Below are 22,189 nucleotides of genomic sequence, written 5' to 3'. Positions count from 1 at the left end.
TCAAGCTCTACTACTTTTTTTCCGACAAAGTAATAGGCCTGTGTGTGCTTAATAAACATATTTGTTGTTCTTAATGTAATTTCATTTATTTTATTGCAATTTAGTTTTAGTGTAATCTCATTTGAATGGACTTGTGTATGTGAAAATCTTGATGCTGTAAACACGTGCTGGTTGACCAGTCACCACTATAATAACTCTACTTGAACAGATAAAATGTGATGATGTCATGTTTTAATATTTCTAATATTTGGTAAGAAAATGCCCTTTTGCAGCTAGACGTAGTTCGTGTTATGTATTTTGTGGATCGGCTTGCAAATAAACGGAATAGTGTTTTACAAAAGTATAACTGCAGAGAGTGGCACATTGTTTCGGCTTTGCATTCAGGGGCATTGAGAAGATAATTTGGGTCGATGCCAATGAGCTCCTTGGGCCTCAAATTAAAACGCTTCTAAAAACGCATTTTATCTAAAGAATACACAATGGCTACTTCAAGTTTCAGGCCCTTTAAAAAGGTTACGGCCCCTGAAATATCCTGGGCCCGGGTACAAAAGTACCACCTGAACCCTCTGTCAACGCAACTGCTTGCATTGCAAGAAGTTATTTTGCATCAGTATTGATAAAACGTAAGCAACTGATGGCACAAATAAGATATGCCCGATCGTAAAGACCTTGAATAACCTACCTATCGTGCTCCATATAAGTTATGTCGGGTGAGGGAATGGGTAACTTGAGAAAGAAAGTGCTTAGATCTCGTACGACCACCGATCGTTTGCTTACTTCCAATTGGACGGCATCTCAATATTTAAAAAATGGGGATGAGCCAAAGAGACGGGTACGGCCCATCCTTTTGATGTGAGGGTCATCTTCCAGCGTCTTAGTCTTACACTTGCCGGGAAACTAGCCAATAGAAAACGTTTTACTTCGTCTACATTTCGCTGCCATCCTACAGACACTCACTTGAATGTAAATTTCTGAGCTCCTGAGCGGCTGCATGAACCACCGATCAGGAGCTAAGTAGGTGATCTCTTGCAAGACGAAGGATTATTTGATTAAAAATTAGGCAGCTTTGCAGGGGCTTTGGTAAAATGTAAGTATAAAGAAAAAGTATAAAGAAAAAGAATCGGATTGAAACTCCACAATAACATTAGAATAACATTAAAAGTGCTCAATCTTCAAGATTATTAAAACTGGTCATCTTGCCATCTCTAATTTTTTCATTGAAATTTGATTTGAAAACTGATTCCAAGCTGGAGTTATAATCAAACCTGAATTTTCTCTTTTGGTTTTACAAAGTCTAGCTTCGATTCCAGATTGGGTGATAGTCTACAAGTCAGGCCTTTGCCTATTCAAAAATGTTGGTTGAAACAATTATTGCTTACTTTAGACAACTATTTACCAAGGAAAGCAAAATGAAAATAAAAAAATTACAGCTGTTGTGAAATTTGGTAGGTTTGCAGTATTGTTTCAATTGAAACGAAATTACCAATGACGACTCTAAGCTTATAACAAACGCAATGTCTCTTCTTAGGCCTTTGCCTACTCAAAAATGTAGATTGAAACAATTATTGCTTATTTTAGATAACTTTTTACCCAGGAAAGCAAAATGAAAAATAAAAAAAACAGCTGTGGTGAAATTTGGTAGGTTTGCAGTATTGTTTCAATTGAAACGAAATTACCAATGACGACTCTAAGCTTATAACAAACGCAATGTCTCTTCTTAGTTTTTGCGAACTTTTTTCCAGATTACTTTTCTTATTATTTTATTTTTACTAAAACGCAGAGACACAAAAATTCCTGAAAATTGTTCAATTTTCTTTTTGTTTGTCATTCATTGTAACCTGGCCAGTGTAGGCCGTGAAATATCACTGCACGATTCACGAAACGTTTTGTTTTCCCTTTTTGGTATTCAAGGCATTGACAGCATGAATACCTTTGTTCTTTTGAGGTTGTGAATACAATAAACAGGAAAAGTACTTTACAGAGTTTTCATCAAACAAAGATGGTGCCAGGAACGCGATGAGATGACGTAAGATTTCCCCTCACTATGACGACATGAGTTGTGGATTGCTACAGGAATGTATATAAATGACCAGCCAGCAAGCTACTTTACTCAGAACATAGAACAAAGCTAAGAACAAACAAGTAAAAGACAGGTGTTGTCAGTGTAAACAGGTGTTGTCAGTGGCGTAGCGTGAACAAGGCCTATGAGAGGGGGTACGGAGGGTACGGCGTACCCTTGAGGGCCCAAGACTGTGATTGTTGGAGGGCCCGAAATTGTGATTTTATAGTTTACGCGCAAAATTGTTTGGTTAAAACCATCCTAAACGACTAAATTCAAGCATAAAAGTTGTTATTCTTTAGTCTTGAGGGGCCCCGTAATGTAGAAAAACGGCCCGGAAAGGTAGGCCTAATTGAATGCATTGCACGCAAATTAGGGGCCCAAAGTTGTGATTTAATGCTTTACGTGCAAAATGCTTTGTTAAAAGCACCTTAAATTAAATCATAAAAGTTGGTTATAGTTATTCTCCTTTCCGGGGGCGGAGGCATAGTGTAGCAAAAGCAGGGTTGAGAAAAACCCGGGCTTTTCTTAAAAAACCCAACCCGCTAGTTTTTTTTTTAAAAAAAGGGTATTTTTGGGCTTTTTATGTTTTTTTAAAAACTATTTGAAAACGGTAGTTTCACGCTTATTTCACTTCAAAATGAATTTCGGAGCAGGAGCCGGAGTGAATACTGTCGGAGCAGGAGCGCAATCGGAATAAAAAAAAAGTGACTTTGTTCACCTCTGCTAGGCGTGTGGTGAATGCAAAAGTTAATTGGCCAGATGATTAGCCTAATTTAATTATGTTTTGACAAGATGTTATGTTTGAGCCTTGGTAGAGAGCTTGACTTTTTGTAGCCTACCAGATATATACAGTACACCTAACACTCAGCAGGCTATCGTTAACGGATTTAACATCTTTTATTAAACACACAAAAAGAATAAGAAAAAAACTACTAAATCCAACGTTTTCGACACCACTTAGTGTCCTCATCAGGAATAACTGTAGGCTACATCTAAGAGAAATGAATTTGAAAATTTTACATTAAAGCTGTAGCCTACAAGCGACACCTCTCAACAGCACCATCAACAACTGACACACGAGTTCAATGCAGGATACACATTACACAAATTGGCGAGGGACAGATCACATGATATGCACAAAACACTAAATAGTAGTTTTATTGCAGCCTGAATACTATTATTACGCACAGATGTCCAATTCTGCAGTAAAATATTGTACTGTATGGTGTGCAATACGCCTAAGCAAACATCACACTTTTTGCCCAAGACAAATAAGCCCGGAGTGAGAGGAGGGCCCGGAATGACTCTTCGTACCCTTAGTGAAAATTTCTCTCAGAGGCCCTGAGCGAGAATCAATTGATTCGAGGGGCATTCCAGAAGCAAAAATATTTCTTGACATGAAAATTTAGTATGCCTTTAGAAAATTTTATGTCCATGCCGATATAAAGTTCGAAATTTACCCATTATCCAATAAACGCATTTGTAATAAAATCTTGCAATTTTTACCTTTCTAACTTAGCCTATTTGCAAACGTATGCAACAGAGTTTCCCTTTTTCACGCCAGGGCGCACCTGCAGACCTTTGAAAATGAGGCGGCGCACCGGGTGAGCAAAGCGTGCACGAAATATTTTTAGTATTCCGGTATTTTTTTGCATTGCTTGCAAATTTTTATTACATAGACCTCATAATTGCCTTATCTTCAAAGTAGGCTAGTTTATGCTTAATAAGATAAGTTGAAAAGGAAAGCAAAAAAAATTACAGCAAAGAAAGATTTTCATATTGTAATAATTTCAAATTATAAAAACTCACAGCACAACCTTTGGCTGAAAAAAATTTACTTTTGACCATGGCCCCCTCTAGTGTCTGGCCTGATTTGTCACATTTTTCTTTGAAACATTAACAGTCTGAGTTGCTGGCAAAATGTGGCAGGATATTCGAAAAGATAGCGATTGCTAAAGAAAAGTTAAAAGCAGTTGATTGATAAAAAGTTCATGTGTTATTGTTAATTTAACTAGAGTTAAAGGGGACCTGAAATGAAAAATGAAAATTTTTTTGGTGATTCTCTGGTGTTTAAGCATTATCTTTTTCGAAAAATTTTTTTGATATACTTTTTTGTTTGGCAAATATAACGAAAAGAAAATCAGCCACTGGGTGGCGCTATGTGCCTTATGACGTATTTGGTTGTGCACTCAGTTGGCAGCTTCATATATTAACACTGGAAGCGTTGCACAAGTCGTAATTTTTAAAGATGTCTGAAATCAGAAAAGGATTTTTGTTTGAACCAAAAAGACAGCGCCTTGACAGAGATGACTGTGATTCGGATTCGAGCTCCGACAGTGCCAGCTCCGACTGCAGTCGGATGGAGAATTTGAAATGGTGTAGGTGTGGAAATTGTGCCATCATGCCAACAATGATGGAAAATAAATGTTGCCAGGAGATTGACGCAGTGGTTGCCAAAACAGACATATGCGGGGTTCACACTGACAAGCATAAGCGCAAATCATAAAGCGTGTCAAAAAAACGAGTGTTCACACTGAAAAAAAAGTGTTCACACTGAGAGCGTGAAGCGTGACCGAATCGCGCCACCGGCTTGGAGATCTCGATTTCAAGCGTGAAAACAGACGTTGAATTATTTCAACTTTTCCCTTTCGCGCTTGACATGAGAGCTCGATCGGTTCGAGTCGAGGTTCGGAAGAGGTCGGCTGATTGTACTCGCTTAGGCTATGGTTTGTCAGCAGTTTTGGCTCTGTAGATATTTTGATTTTGTAACACATTATGAGCAGTCAGTTCAAATTCTAGCCAGCAGAAAGATGTAATTGATTTAACATACTGGTAGTGAAAGATCAAAGCCTAGGAAAAAATACTAGGCCTATTGCTGTAACATAAACCAGGGTCAGATCATCAGATGTCACTAGAATACTTAAGTGAGGCCTAAATAGTTGACAAATAATTCCAAATTTACAGAAAAACCAGATGTTTTTTGTTTTAAAACTAATCAAAGATAAGTTAACCTTTTATTTTCAAACAACCTTATTGCAAAAAGATCAACAAGGCTAAGCTAATCCAGTTTACAACTTTATATATAATTGTCAAATAAATGAAAGCGTACGTAGTTCAGGTTTAGATGTATTATACTGAATTGGAATATGTAGGCTACAGTATCATAGGCTATGCTGTTTTATTAGCCCTGGATCTATAGAGGCTGAGTGGGTATATTTTACTTGGCCTGCTACAATACAGGGCAGTACCAGTATAACACAATGTTCCGGTATTTGGTATCTATAGGCTAGATCTGTGATTTAAAAGTAAAATTTAGCACAGTACTTTATAAAGCAAACAGACAAACAAACCGAAGTCATGACATAGAGTAGACTATATCAATCAAGTGGTATTAATTTTTTTATATTGCAGTTAACATTGCTTCAATTAGAAAATAAAATATCCATTAAATAAAAAACTAGTAAGTTATAACTTAAAATGTTCCTGCTCTGTACGATGAAAAGCATAATGGGTACAAAGACAGGAAGTTAAAGAAAAAGTTACGAAAAGAAATGAAAAAAGATTTAGGCCATTCGGGTAATTATTAATTTAGATTCTGACTTAAAAAATATTAAATAGGCTAATGATTGATAACAAAACAACTTAGTTGGAAAACGTTGCTGAAACGGTAAAAAAAACATTACTGCTGTTGCTGATGTCAGTGAGCTGAAAAGAAATCTAGTTCGAGTGTGACAACATTTGTTGTTCATATTTTTGCAAACTCTACTGTTTTGGTTTTTCACTGCGTGTTTTACTGCTTTTGTGTCACCATACTAATCTTAAGTGTATGACTGTACGTAATGCTTATTATATTTGTAAGGTAGCAACTGAGCTATCTAAACAAACTTTATTTACGTATTTGATGAACAGGGATGTTGATGATGAATAAACACATGGATTAAATTAGCAATACGAAGTAAAGGCGTGGCTATATTTACAGCACTAGTGTTACCAGATAAGAAATTTTTCCATAATTTGAGTAAAGTTTAAAGTAGTTGAGACAAAACCTTGTGATTTAGGAGATTTTGAAATCCTGGGCAAAACTCTCAGTTTAACCCTATTCTTGGCAACACTTGTTACATAACAATGCTTTTTGATTGCATCCATGGTATAACCACTTCGAATAAGCAGGGCCTCTGAGAGAAATTTTCACTAGGGGTACGAAGAGTCATTCCGGGCCCCCCTCTCACTCCGGGCCCCCTTTGTCTATGGCAAAACATGTGATGTTTGCTTATGCGTATTGCACACCATACAACATTTTACTGCAGAATTGGACATTTGTGCTCAATAATAGTATCACTAAAACTATAAAACTAGAACCTGCAATAAAACTATTCTTTAATTTTAATAAGCTATGCACAATAATACTGAATATGAAAGAGGATAAATATGTCGTTTCCCTCATATGATATAGGCCTACCCCGTAGCCGGTCGTTTGGTCGACAAGACATTTGGTCGACAGGACATTTGGGTTAGGGTAAAGGTTTGTTAACTAACCCTAAAATGAGTCGTTCTGTCGACCTAACATCTTGTCGACCAAATGACCGGGTACCGGCCTATCCTGCACTGCTGCCAGATGACTGAGCATCATCAAATGCAAGTTTGTAACAACAGAGAATGGCATTGGCCTACCCTAGATTAAATTCTATCCCATGCATCTGAATAATGACATAATGTAAGGTTTAAGTCGCCCCGATAGCTCAGTTGGTTAGCACGTGACTTCGTGAACGAAGAAGCTTCAAGATCAAGCGATGCTGGTTTAACTTTCAGGGCGTGCACTTGATCAACGCATTCTAAGGACTGCTCTCCATTCAGTGGCACTTAATGGATGTAATAATTCCCAGGTAACAAGACTTTAACAATCGGAAATTTCACTCTGCCAATCTCCGTAACCGGCCTTGCTTCAAGAGCCTCTACAAGTATGCGAAACAACCAGGAATAGCCTATCAAGGCTTTGTCAGTACGAGGATAAAGATTCAAAACCAAGTTTGCCTCCTTTTTCAAATAGTTTTTAAAAAACACAAAAAAGCCCAAAAACACCCGGGCATTAAAAAAAACTAGCGGTTTGGGATTTTTAAAAAAATCCCGGGTTTTTCTTAACCCTGCTTTTGCTACACTATGCCCCTCCCCCCCGGGACAACAGAATAACCAACTTTTGTGATTTAATTTAGGGTGCTTTTAACAGAACATGTTTGCACGTAAGGCATTAAGTCACCACTTTAGACACCTAATTTCTTTCTAAGCCCTTTTGCTACATTACGGTCCCCCCAAGGACTAACAAATAACAACATTTATGCTTGAATTTAGTCGTTTAGGATGGTTTTAACCAAACATTTTTTCGCGTAAACTATAAAATCACAATTTCGGGCCCCCCAACAACCACAGGCCTGGGCCCTCAAGGGTACGCCTACCCTCCGTACCCCCCTCTCGTAGGCCCTGCGAATAAGTACTGTTACTGTAAGCTGACAAATACTACTACTATGTTGTGAGTGAGGATTTTAGTTTCTAAAATGATAATATGGGAGAAAATAATTATTACCACACCTAAAATTACAGATATCGAAAAGTTGTTTGTGTAAGTCCTGTGCAGATAAGTCTTTTAAATGGATATTTTCCACAAAACTTGCATAAGAAAAAAATCGTAACAGCTTTGTTGGAAATGCTTTCAATTTCTTGCTTTTAGTGGTAGAATCTTTACAAAGTATAAAGAAGAGACAGAGAGTGTGGTTATACTTAGTGAGTGACTTAATGGTATTGTCTCAACAATGTCACTGTGAATCTGAATAAATGTATTGCAATGACAATTACTCTTAAGCGTATTATACATGTTACCAAATATAAATTATTGTGGAGATTCATCTGCTAAAATTATCAAATTTCATGCTTAAAATTAGTAAAAGTTAATTGCAAATGCTTATTGCTTATTTTATGTGCAGCTGTAGAACTGAAAGACCCGGATGACAACAGTGAGAGAATTTGTAATGACTTTCTGTTTCAAAGCACAAATTCCTTTGAAGACTTCACTGACTGGGTAATTACTACCTAGAATCACAAAATGCAAGGTGATGATGTGACAGTCCTGTTGGGAGTATTTTAGAAAGACAAAAAAGTTTACACGAAAATAAAATACAATTATGAAAAAGAAAACTTTTGTCTTGTCTGATGATATGCGGATAGTGCAAGTAACATCAGGACATGATTGCACTATCCGCATATCAGAAAGCATTGCATTGTATGAACTATAGCAGACGTCGAGCTAATTGTGTCCTTTGTCCTTGATATTAATAATATTAACTATCTTCAAATTAGGTATGTAAGATGTATGCTTGCTTTTCATTATATATTGTAGGCCTACAAACTTTTACATCCACCTCTTACATCCAAGGTCGACCAAGCATGTTATTTACATATTGTTATTTAAGTGTTGAAGGTTTTTGTTTTTGACATAAATCAAGGAACTTTAGTACGTTTTGTAGTTCTTTTTTATGCGGCCTGCATCGTAACTTAAATATTTTTTCAGGAATGTTTGCTCTCCATGTTAAAAGAAAACTCGTCAGCAATACAGACAGCACTGTCTACTGCTACATACAGTACAGATGAAGAAGCATTGTTTAGTCAATTGATTAACCGCGCCAAACTTTGAAGCATAGACAAACACACCTCTGATATGTGCATGCCGCACAGTGTTTAGTATGTATGCACCATTCAACAGAAAAGCACATAAACTTGTGTGATTTAACTTGTCTGATTTTTTAATATTTGTGTTAATCACATAAAGTTTGCAGATGATATTTGTTACTCTTCCCCCAGTTTACATGGTCTCAAACAAATATCTTCTAATCTAAACTGCTGTAACGGTTAATCGGTTATGCCTCCAAATATGACATTGTTTGGAATTGTAAAAAAATCTTTTGGTTTGTTATTTTCTCCTCAACATTTTAAACTTTCTTGAATCCCACTCGCTTGAGCCTGAGAAATTTCCCTTTGTTGGGTCGGTTAAGTGTTATACATGTAACTGTTTGTCTAATGAACTGGATGTTTTTGCGGCAAATGCGCTCACTTTGCTACATTGCCAACAACTGAAAATCGCTATTTTATAAATGTTCAACGACTGTTAAGAATACTCTGTTTCGCTCATACTGCACGTCTTTTTATGCTTTGTAACTGTTGCATAAAATCGTCTTTTTTGTTTTAATCGTTTACTAGTTTAGAATGCTACATAATCTGCCGCGATATGTGAGCGCACGTGAACATCAAATTAGTTGTGTTTTTATTGATCACCTGCTTGCCATCAGTTTGTTGCAAATTGCAATGTGACTGGTTTGAAAAGTGATAAAGGATTGGAGGGGAGTTTGGCACTAAAATTGTATGTAGGCCTATTGTAGTGATTTGAAGTTTGCCTCAGACAATGTGGTTTGCACTGGCGTTATTCCATTCATTTGAGTTTATTTGAACACCGTAAATATGCAACCCAGACAGCCACTCTATCTGGTCAATACCGTACCCGATCTGGTAAAGATTTGGACCAGATAAAGTGGCTGCCTGAGAGGGCTGTGGTTTGTGGAGTCGGGCGAAAAATATGCGACTCCTCGTTTTACAACTAGCCGACTCCGGCTTCAGGATTTCCGTTTTTTTTAATAATTTTTATCGTTTTCCATTTTTGTAAAATTCAATTTCACCGAAGTTATGATCGAAATTGATACAGCGACTTTTACAAAATTAACAAAAACAAGCACTTCTATTTTCAGGTGAAGTTTTAGACCCAAATACGGCGAACAAGAAATTATATTCTTTTGAAAAGAGTCTAAACAAAAATTTTGTTTTTCATTATTTTGTATCAATCCGGAGTAAGCCTTTTAAATGACTCCATTCCGGACACGCCAAAATTCCTCCGACTCCACAGCCCTGGTTACAGTATATGTTGTTCTGTATATTGTTGGCAATTATTTGAATTTGTAACTTATATCTAGTTTACTTTAATATGTGTGGCTGATAAAAGTGCTTATTGTCTGCTAATATGTGGGCTGTGCAATGTGCATTCACAATGATCTGTGGACTTATATACGTATATGCACTGTCTGTACCGTCATTTTCACGCTTATGCCAGATTAGCTTATTACTGGCTATAGTAATCATTCGTTGTGTTACTTGGTTCAATCAGTGTTTAGAGCGTTTACTGCCACTGGTATGATTGATATCACTTATCATATGAATCTTTCTGGTCGTTAGAGTAGACTGAGTTTAAGTGATGATTGGTGTAGGTTCTTTTTCGAAGGATTTAATATTACAGTGTATGTTCAGGTCTTGGTTTCATCATGTGCCTAAGCCTTATGCTAGGCCTATTTGCCCAGTGTAGATACGAATGTAGCTACACTATCTGTGGCTTGACTCATACTACATATTTTTTCGTTTGTTACGTTGTAGTTATCGTCAATTTTTCGTTTTCCTCAACTTCGAAGCCTTACAATATAAGTTACTGGTACCCCGTAGTTGCTTGCTTCGGTACATCCGTGCTTGGTTTGGTAGTTTTTAGAGCAAAGAAGAGCCCGACGCGTGTAGCTGTAGCCTATATTGCCAGTCTTATATGATGACTGTTGAGCGTTGATGTTTTCAGAGCATCTGATGTCAGCCACAGCCAATACTTTTTGGACAGTCGTGATGCGGAGATATGTTAAGGCAAGACCGTCTTGGTTAAGGGCAAACCATAAAACTTGTAAGAGAAGCGGAGAAGTTAACACAAGATTCCAAATGAAATTTCACAAATGGGCCGCTTAAATTCATGATCAATTGTATTTCCCAACATCGCTGAAATAAAAGTAACCTGCGCTTGCAGTTTGTTTTTATTCTGACCATCACAACGAAAAATAATATATGGCAAACATAGCAGAGGTCTAAAAAAGGGTAGAAGCGACAAAGCGGATCTGTCACGTTTTGTCAAGAAAACATCTAAGGTAGACCTACTAGCCTACTACTCATTCTAAACTAACGATGGAAGCATTCCTCAATTATGTCACAAGATTTTGTTCTCCCAGGTCATCCCTTCTTTGAAATCTGGTCCGCACCAACCATATAAATGTTTTGTGAAAAAATTATTATAAATACCGTAGGCTACCGTCTTCAGTTTGTTTTGTTGGTTAATCAGCCACGAAGTGGAGTAGGCTTAGACTAGGCCTACTTGTAAAGAACAATAAACAAACTTTTTTAAAAGTAGCCTAGGTCTATGCCAGAAGATAAACTTCATTGTTATTTGCAAGTAGGCTAATCTTGCATTGGCTACTTTTAAAAAAAATGCCAAGTTTTCTTGTTGACGAAGCATCAGAGTGGATATAAATGCAATGTCGGGTTTTGTTATAACTTTGAAAGTTTGTCAACGGATATATGAACAAGCTTACTCAGTCAATGGCTTCCACACGCTTAACGTCTTGTTTCTATGGAAACCAGTGTGAACATGTCAGCGCAAATCATAAAGCCGAAACACGCCAGACATGAAAACACGCTCACCCGCTATATGCTAAATGCTAGGCAAGCTCAGTGTGAACCCCGCAATAGCCCGCCAATGCATAAACCAGGTCGACAGCTTTGAAAAGATGTGCCTGGATACAGAAGTGTTAGAAGCAATTATGGCTGCACTAAAGGATGTGGTCGGCGAAGATCTCCGAGATCCAATCTCAAACAGGTCAGTTTAGATAGTTGTAAAATATTATCCAAACTTTGCAGTTTCAGAACCTACATGGTGAACTTTGTTCTTATATAATGTGTGTTACACATAGCCTATGGTAGTGTAAAAAATCCGGAGACCAGAGTTAGCTTACCGGTACCATTGTACATGCACCCTTGCCTGGGTCACAAATCCCAAGGTTTCCAACTTTCCATTCTTAGGTACTCTATGTTGTAAAGTTCTAGCCTAGGGCTTTTCTACATTGTGATTTACTGATAATGTTGCAATGAAAAAAATGATGATTTTACACTTCTCGGTCAATCACATTTTCTTTTACAGGTCGTACAGATATGTTGCTTATCGCAGCTTCACCTTCTGGATATATGGAAAATTGGGTCGAAAGAGGCGTAAAGTAATTCCTGCCTGTGCAGTCCTTGCAATCCGCAACAGATTTCCTGAAGAAGATGGCCAGTACGAAGGATACAAAGAAGCCATTGATGACCACTTGCCTGATGATTTTTAATTAAAATTATCTTGCTGTTTTATTAATAAAATTATCTTGCAAGTATTATTAATAAAAATTATTTTGTAAATACAGTTTTCACCTCTCTAGAGTTTTGCTTGGGACAGTATTTATATTCAAACTGTCAGTCAAATAAATGCCTGTCATCTCTCCAAAAAAATGTCAATAGAGAAATAGCAAAAACTGATGTGTGGATGAAATCCAATAAACTTTCATTAAATTATATTAAAACTACTTACCGGTATATGATCCTCTGCAACAAAAAGAATGCAGCAGAAAATTTTAGTCTGTCCATCAGTGGCTGATCCATCAAAAGGAAGAAAAGTATAAACTATCTAGGTGTAACTTTGGATGAGCGATTAACATGGGATAGTCATATTATTAATCTTAGAAAGCAGCTTGCAAAGGTCTGCGGCATAGCATTTAAGCTGAGATACATTGCCCCTTTAACAATATTACAAACTTTATAATATATTATGCTTTGTTTCAATCCAAGATCCAATACTCGATTATAAATTGGGGAAGAGCAAACTCTACATTGCTTGCTCCACTACAAGTGTTACAAAACAAGTTCATCCGATCCTGCTTATTTTTGCCGAGGTCCACAAATACAACTGTTCTTTATCACCAATTTAATGTGCTCAGAATTAACGATATTATTAAATTAGAGACTGCAAAATTTATGTACAAATATGTGCACAAAATGCTGCCCCGGGCCTTTGCTGGCTGCTTTATTTTTGTAAACAAAATTCACCATCATAAAACCCGTCAGAACCAAAGGATTGATTTATATTTGCCTTTTGCAACGTCAAACTCTGGTAAGAAGATGCTATGTTTTAATGGAGTGAAACTATGGAATCAAATACCATAAGAAAAGTCTTATAATGTTTTTAAATTTAAATATAAAAGTTTATGAAAAAATTTGTACAATGATCACTCCTAAAACATATCATCTGTTTATTTCTCGGCACAATTTTTATTTTTGTTGCCCTGTGTTATTCCGCTGTTAATGTATTATGTAAAGTGCTGGTATTGTAGCCTATATGTGTTAATGTTCTTAATTTTGGGTCTATTGTTTAAATGTTTGGGTGGCAGCTGACTTTGGTGACCTTTTGGTCTTTCGCTGCCATCCTTGTTTTGCGAATTATTTGTGTTTTTGTATATGTTTGTTTTTTTTCTTTCGTCTTCTCCAACAAAATAAAAATAAACTGAACTGTTGAAAGAAATTTACACCAGTCTTGTTTGACAAGGAAATAATAGTTGAAAGATTGAAATGTCCTTCCATTCGTGATGAATTCACTATGAAACATTATGATACATGGTTAACAAACTTTTTTTAGTCCTGGGCAAAGATCAAAACGCTAATCTTATTCCTAACTCTAACCCTTATCTTTACCCTTCCTAACTTTAATCCCAACTCTGGTAATGCCTGATTGTAACCATGGCATTAAGCGTGGAAAAATAGCCACTTCCATCAATTGAGTATATGGTGAGGAAAATAGTGCAAACACTGATAAAATGTAACTTTAGTATAAACATTTCACTTATAACATTTAAAATCATAAGGCTACGGTACATGGAATCGCCAATATTATAAGACCGTCATCATTTTTTTGGAAAATTAAACAAAGATAATGAATACTGCTGCAACGTCGACATTGTTAGGCCTATGTGTTTCCGGTGGCTCCAGGTCCCCTGCTGCCATGGGCAAGCATATTAACCCTTGAAAGGGGGGTGTCGCGACTGCCACGTCGCTCATTGTTGCCTGGTTTCGGAGGATGTTTGAAGTTCCTTGATTGGGGTAGGATCTCTACACAAACATATAGAAAATAATGTAGTGCAGTCGAGCATCTGTAGGAGCAGATAAACCTCCACGAACAGCTGAATGAAACAACTGGGCATATTCCTCCAGTGCACAGCCTTGGATTTTATTTTTTGCAAGCAGAGCACTTTCTAATTACACTATAGTGTAAACATAGCCACAGCCTAATTATAAAGTGTAAAGACAGCATAACCCATTTAACCCACTGGAGTAAAATTCCTGTATCCAGTCTGTTAATAGGAACGAGACAAACAACATCCTTATAACTGCCATGTGCAGACTGGAGTATGAATGCTAAGACTGTCTTTGCAGGTATGCCATCTTCAGTAAGGCCAATAAATAAACCATTTGAATACTCCATTCTTTGTGCAGTATACACTTCATCGATCATTAGAGTTACTACACGTTATTACCTCAGTCTTTAGCATTGTGAAAGTCCTATGTTGCATCCGATGAACATGTATCCACCCTACTACTTTTAACGCATGACATATGTCGTTGGATATGTTGCATCTGATGAAGATATATCCACCCTACTATTCCTAAAGCGTGATATGTGTCGTTGGATAGCATCCAACTTAGATGGCTTGTCCCCCTTGGCAATAGACATCTTTGCGTTTTCTGGCACTACAATAGCATCCACTTCTTCAGGCACATCTGAAAGCATAAAATAAATACATCACTTTATACTGCAGAAATGCTAAATTATAATACAATAAATGCTGGCAGTTAAATGCGTACTTGCTGTGTACATTTCCACAATGGTGTTTGGGGAGCATTTTGTGCACTCTACAAGTGCTGGGCAATGTGCCCAAAAGTTTCAAATTTGTCAACATTACAATAGACTTACTGTTTTCAAGACGATGCATAGTTACACCCATAAGCTCTTCTCGGAATGTAAAGTCCTTTGATTTGTTAACCTTTTTGACCACAAATGCTTGCCTTCCCTTGGACCATTGCAGCTTCCAGCACTTCATCCCACCCTTGGTCTCTGCTTGGTGTCGACCAACATTGCAATTGTTTTCTATAGCAGCTAGTTTTGTGCGTGCAACCATTCCCTCATAACTGAATGTCAGCCTCTTAGGTACATACTTCAGGAGTACATTGTGGAACACTTCAAGGTCACCAGTGTGAACAAATTCGGTGAGCTGGAAAACACAACCAAGTAGCATCAAATTAGTGCAAATTTCACAATTAGCAAGAGAAAAGTTAGTTTTGCTTAGTATTGTATTATTAATAAAAATCAATTGTTGATCCACTGCCTGATGAAGCTGCAAAAAAAATAATTGGCTTGAACTAAATGATTTATATGAAACAAAACTATGGTATGTGTTTATAGTTACGGTACCTACCCTGCCAATGTTTTACTGACCTGTTTTAAAGCTTTGTTCATTTCCCTCTTTGTTATTCGATCCGAACGCCCACTCTTACTCAGAGATTTGAACCCAGGTCGATCAAGTTTTGTGGGCACTGCAGTAACAGTGGCTTTCACATACCTCGAAAAATCAAAGACAGAGGGGACAGCTTCAGGGATGAGCAAATGTTTAGGTGTGGTGCCCTGTAGCTCTGCCCGTAGGTCACGCTGGCCAGAAAATGGTCGCTGCACACACGGCAGTGCTTGTTGACTGGTGGGTTTTTGAGTTTCATCGCAGAGATCCATTTCTTAAGCTGGTCTTGATTATTCAGAGGTAAACGATGAAAGTGTACCCCTTTCACGTTTCTTCCGTTACTACAACCGGGAGCCATACAAAAAACCATCTCAACGCGTAAAACTCAAGTATAAAATTGTTCTCTGTGTAATATGTAGCCCAATTGTTTATACCTTAACCATAGATATCTTACTTCTATGGTTTAACCTAGGGGTTCTGAATTGTTTTGCACAACCAAATACGTCATCAAAGATTTTGACCAATCAGATGCCTTTAAATCAATATCCCTTTTATTAGATTTTTGAGCTAATGACAAACTTAAAAAAAAATTTATTGTTACAAATCGCTTTTTCTCATAAAGATCTATGAATACAAAAGCTATATATTTTCGTTGCAGTGCACCTTTAACTAAACATGATTTATTTGCCACTCCCACATACTCAACTGGCTATTTGGTGAGACTTTTGATCAATGCAGCCCAGCCAAGTCAAGCAGTTCAAACCACTGGTGATGGGTCTGTTTTCTTTTTGAAGCTGCTTAGTTGATACTTAAAACTGAAAAGTACCTGGGCAGTTCAACAGGCATAAGTAGGAGAGTGGGGCTAGTCGGAAAGTTTTTTTTTTAAAGTGAAATTTAAAAAAATTGGTGCATAACCTGACAACTTGAAGTGGCTTAAATTATTATCTACGGTGTCCTCTATCATACAATCAAAAATAAGTATTGAGTCAATTAAGCTTTTAATGAAAATTTAAAATAAACAAACATACAATTTATTTTTCAACTAACCCCATGCCTGGGGTTAGTTGAAAAACGTCAGTTTAATGCACACTAGTTAACTGCATACTCTTTTTTCAACCAACAAACATTTACATGGGGTTGTAAGCAAATATGTTTACTTGCTTTAAAGTCAAAATGCAATGAATTCTACATCTAATCATCGTAAAAACATTTTTTAATAAACGCATTGATAAAACTTGTGATGCCACATATATAGCACTTTCCAAGTTATTCAAATTAAAATTTTACAATGTATGTCTGCTTAAAACAAGTACATTGGAGCTTATACTGCTTATTATCATACCACGACGATATACTCGTATCATACTACATAGTCATACCGTTATCAAAACATTTTCCAACTAACCCCATCAACAATTTTCCAACTTGCCCCATTAGCATATGACAAACTATTTTCCTAAAATATTCAAACATGGTGCATTGGACTTAACATTTTTTATTTCTTAGTGTTGTAGAACACCTACAGATGACACACACCAAAAAACTTCTGTCTATCTTTAACGATATCGACGCATAAGATGTTTTTTAATACGCCAAAAATTTTACTTCGAAAGTAAGAAAATACAAAATTGTCAGCCAAACAGGTATATTTTGACTTAACAATTCGAAACTAACATGGATTATGTGTTTTTATAAACTACTTCACATGTTGGCAGTAAATATTTAAAAAAATTATCGAGAGTTAAAAAAATGATCATTTTTCAACTAACCCCGCCTTCCAACTAACCCCACTCTCCCCATACCAGAATGGGTGGCGCCGATATCGTCCCTTGCCGATATCGTCCCACCGATATCGTCCCCTCATTTATCGGCATGCGCAATTATTTACGCGGCCACAAAAAAGCGTCAAATGCGGCGGGCTGTTGGATTTCAACTCGAGCGTTAATGCCGATATCGTCTCAACGAGATTTGCAAGTATTTCCACCGCCAGATAAAGCTTTATATGCGGCGGGCTGTTGGATTTCAGCTGGAGCGTTAATGCTCATGTGTAAACACGAGTACATTCATTAGTTTTACAAACACAAAACAAAACAATCAATACCGCACCATTTTCAAAGTCTCTGATTTTATTCGACTACATTTCCACAATAAAAGTTGATCACTTAGGCTATTATGATTTTTTTCAGATGCTTGCGAGGCTGGGTTAACCATTTTGTTTGTGATGAGAGCACAGTATAGGCTTACTGAATTTACTGCACCACCAACTATATAAATTTGTTCACTTTCGTTTAATTGTGTGTCTGAAAATACGCTATCGTGTAATAGGTAAGCCAAATACAAAAAAGTATGATTTGAATGATGATCAAGACATAAAAATAGCTCAGCCTAGTCTAAGCTACTAAGCCTATATAAGGCTGGGCTATACCCTGATAGCGTGTACAAACAATCTTTTCTGTAAAGCCACACCAAATTAACAAATCAAACATTCAAATACACTAAATTTCTCTCTTCAAATTAAAACAAAACCAGTTTTATATAAAATTAAAAATAAAATCCTAAAACTCCAGGCCTAGGTCTACAGAAAAATCAAGCTAATTACTTCTGCTTGGTGTTGGTCTACATTTAGGTAAGATAAAACGCAGATTAGTTTTGGCATGGACGATAAATTATTATTGTTGTTTAAATGTGCAAATTGGTGCCAATGAAATGGCCCTTCAGGTATTAAGTGCTTCTCCAAATAAAAACATTGTCACGCAGTTGGTGGTTTGGCTTTTTGATAGTCACACTACGTTGCCCAGACAAATTCAAAAGGTCACCCATAGCGCAGTGAAATTCGGAAACCACAGTTTGAAGCAGCGGCGTAGCTACCCAATGGATCTTGTGGATAAATCCAGGGGCGGCATGTTGCTGAAGGGCTGCAAAATGTGAGAATGTTTTAAACGAACAAAACAGTCACATTAACTTATTTTCAAAGAGACTCAGACTTAAACGACCTAAGTTAACACTGATCTAAGTGAAGCCAAAAAATTACACAAGTTATGCCTCTAAACTACCTTGCAACTTTTTTAGATTGTGACTCATTATGTGGTATTTGTGACTGTATAGTGATACTCATGCTGTTGAAGTCATAATAGAATGTCGGCTGTTACTTGTGCGCTATAACAATGCTCTGTCAATTTAGCTTCGGTATAGCTAAGTTTAAATAAGTTTTCATTTTATTTCACTTTTGCGTGGAGACAAGAAGAGACCGTGAGGTCATCGAGTAACTGTCACCTTTACCACCTGTCTGTGGTAGATAGACTGGATTCCTTCATCTTCATGTGTGACCTCACCGTTGCCTTTTATATCGCAAGCTGTGAAAGAAGTTTTTTAAAACTTAAGTTGATGAAAACTTGCTTAAGATTGACTATGGGAGGAGCAGGCTATCTGCGCTAGCAATACTGTTCATTGAAAGTGATTTAGTCGAGACCTTACCTTTTGACAATATAATTTATGGATTTACATCAATGAAAGCTAGACGTATTGAATTTCGAACTGTGAATAACATTTAACAAACACTGCTTTAATTCTTCTGTGCGTTGAGGAGCAACGCATTCTGCGATGGATACAGCGCTATATAAATATAAACATTATTATTTTTATGTGGACATAGTAGGCTACACATTGTGATGTAGGTGAATTAATCGAGTTTTTAAAGACTTCGCTGCTCAAGCGATAGAGTGACACTTTAATCTTGATCGTTTTATTGCATTTTACTTGCATGAAGTTGATAAGAGCGCAGTTTCCTTTCTTTTGCTAAAAAACACTGCTGGACAAAGTAAAATTTTTAGCAAAACCGGAGATTAGATTAAAACTAGAACGAGAGTAAACAAGTTTTTATCAGATTAAATTGGAATTAGCATTACCAACATTTTGCTCTTTCATTCATCGAATTAGACAACTAGAATTATCTAGTTGTCCAAGTCTGACTTATTCCAGTAAAATGTTGAGCAATGCCGCCCCGCCCACTTGAAACCACAGCTATTTTAAAGGTTTAATTATGAATATAGCTATGGTAGTCTATATACCAACGGTGTTCAACCTGCGGCCGTCGATGAATAATTATGCCGCCGTTAACACGTAATTTCATAAGCATGTATAAGCGGCCGTGCCCTGTTGTTGAAATGAAAAAATTATTTTATTAAAAAAATGAAATGTATTTTAAATATAGGCTACAGGGATATCTAGAACCACTGGATACCCTTGTAATTATAGGCCTATATAATATTTCAAATTTTAGAGCTTGAAAAACATTTTCATCATAAGTTTTTGCAGGCTAGGCTGTATTGTTAAAATCGTTTAGAGACAAAACTTTTCCTCAACACAATTTCTTTGTAACATTAGCCTACATTGCATTAAGTCTTTAAAAAGAAAAAGAACACTAGCAGAGGAGAAAAGGGTATTCAATTCCAAATGGAAGTTGGATTATTTCATGATCGAGCCGGCAGCGCATGCTATGATGTGTCTGTGTATGTGCTGTATGTATGATATGTATGTGCTAATATGCAGTCAAGTACCGTAGTTAAAACTGTTTAAGGAGATAATGCAAAGCAGCATTTTCGTCGTCATATGTTACACAATTACGCAAAATTAGACGAGTCAAGGAAAATCTGTGTCGAAAATGTGAAAAGTGCACTTGATTATCCAATGTTGCGAGAATTGGCAAGAGAAACTCTTGTTCTATTCGGAAGCACTTAGTCTTAGGCTATGTGTGCGAGTTTGCCTTTTCACAAGTGGTCACAGCGGTAAACCATAATTTCTTCGTGGGAAAATTGTAACTTAAAGTTCCCGGATCCTTTCGTCTGCATATAATGACCGAAGAAACACACACTTGAACTTCTTTTCAAAAAGTGTATTTCTGTAAAAATTAGCCCACGGCTACCGAAAACGAGGGGGTGCAACGCGTACACCACTGAAAACTGTCACTACAGAACAGATTACTTGGATAAAAGACGGAACCTTTGTCCAGCTAGCAAGCACTAAGCCAACAGTTAAATGTGCGGCCAACTTTCAAACAATCATTTTACGAATGACCAGAATAGATAGCAATATCTCAAATTCACGTATGCAGTACTGTGACGCAATAATGAAAGACAATTATGAAGTCATTCCAACAGGTGTTTAAAGCTGATGTAATATTTCCTGTTTAAACAGGCCCAAACAGGTCTGACAGGTTTGACACAATTCTTATGAACGCTGGTGCAATTTTGGCACATGCTTTAGGAATTTCCATGACGTAATATTCAGTAGACTTGAACGGTTTTATATGACGTTTGATTTGTACAGAGATTGGCCGTAACATAGCGGCCCCTAGTTATGACAGTCTAACATGGCATAACTAAAAAAGAATTGAAGGACAATCGTGAGCCAATGAATAAAAACACATGATACACAAATTGTTTGAATCACTCACGTTTAAGTTAATACGCAAATACAAAGGGCATGCAAAGAATGAACAGCAATACGAAATAATACACGATACATGAAATTGGTACCATAGGTACACGCTAAAATGACGCTATATACAATGGTTGCGCTAATAACCGACTGTTCCGGGCTCAGACAAGGGTCGGCCACCGCAGACAAAACCAAGCTCAAACCCTAACACTTAGGTGTTCTTTACGGGGGCGAGGCACGAAATATCCCTCAACACGTAGTCTACTTTTACTTTTCCCGTACTCTCATCATAGTTGCAGACGGCAACTTTGGCTCTACGAACCACAGGCTTCCCTTTCCTAATTTGTGGAACTACCTCATGCACCCTCCCAAGTTGATACTTCCCACGTTTACCAATGTCTTGGAGAGAACCTACCACTACAAGTTGACCAGGCTCCAAATTCTCGGCCATTTTTAGCCATTTTTTCCGGCCCTGAAGACCTGGCAAGTAAAAATCGATCCATTTGCTCCAAAACTGCTGAGAAAGTGACAAATTGAACCGATAATCCCTTCTTAGTTGGTCACGATCATGTGGTTGCACAGTAAAATCCCTAGGGTCGTCACTCAAAGGAACCAAAGGGCGTTCGTTCACGATCCGAACGGCACTGCTGGTGTACATAAGCAGTTCAATAAAATTGGGCTTACGTATCGAAGAGTCCAAAATGTGAAAAAAGTATTTGGTCACATCAGCCATGAAACCAAATCTTTCAAGCCGAAATCTAGCCAAGACATCTGCCAGAGGGTTTAACAAGTCAGACAAGTCAGGGCAAGAAGACATTACATCATTTACACAAGTTCCTCGAAATTCAGATTGTTTTAAAGCCTTCTTCCTTAAAGCAGCAGCTCTATCTGACGCCAACACAAAATTGTTAGGTAAATCAATATCTTCCTTCAACGAAACAGGTATCTCAAATCGACCATCTTTCAACTCAATATTCGGTTCGACAAGTTCTCTAGCCAAAATATCATTGCGAGACAATTCACAGGTTTCATTTTGCAAAGTCAAATCCTGAATGACTTTATTCAGGTCTGCTATTTCCATATCGCGAGACTCAATTTTACGCTGAAAGCCAGAGATGACATCCGACTCTGAAGACGTCTGCACTCTGCACACTTTAGCAACGCTTTCAACTAAGGGTGACTTACCACCACAAGCCAACCAACCGAGAGGAGTGAGTAAAGCATGCGGTTCACTGCGATTTTCACCAACACGTTCTTCTTT

General features: G+C 37.3%; 2 protein-coding genes across 2 annotated transcripts; one reads left to right on the top strand and one right to left on the bottom strand.

The window, feature by feature from the left end:
- The first annotated feature begins 11,616 nt into the window (after nt 1-11,616).
- On the top strand, nt 11,617-12,282 carry LOC145780326 (uncharacterized). Its single transcript, XM_082592028.1, has 2 exons — nt 11,617-11,777; nt 12,099-12,282. Exons 1-2 carry the CDS (start codon nt 11,617-11,619, stop codon nt 12,280-12,282), a joined length of 345 nt encoding a protein of 114 aa, XP_082448154.1.
- A 2,300-nt stretch (nt 12,283-14,582) lies between these two features.
- LOC145780325 (uncharacterized) lies at nt 14,583-15,497 on the bottom strand. The gene is made up of 3 exons (XM_082592027.1): nt 15,477-15,497; nt 14,955-15,252; nt 14,583-14,761 (listed from the first exon to the last, which is right to left on the bottom strand). The coding sequence occupies exons 1-3, from the start codon at nt 15,495-15,497 to the stop codon at nt 14,583-14,585; spliced, it is 498 nt and encodes a 165-aa protein (XP_082448153.1).
- Between the last annotated feature and the right edge of the window lie 6,692 nt (nt 15,498-22,189).

Source organism: Aplidium turbinatum, chromosome 11 (assembly GCF_918807975.1).
Source record: "Aplidium turbinatum chromosome 11, kaAplTurb1.1, whole genome shotgun sequence".
Classification (NCBI taxonomy): domain Eukaryota; kingdom Metazoa; phylum Chordata; class Ascidiacea; order Aplousobranchia; family Polyclinidae; genus Aplidium; species Aplidium turbinatum.
Note: the sequence above shows the minus strand (reverse complement) of the source record. Positions and strands in the feature narration are given on the sequence as shown.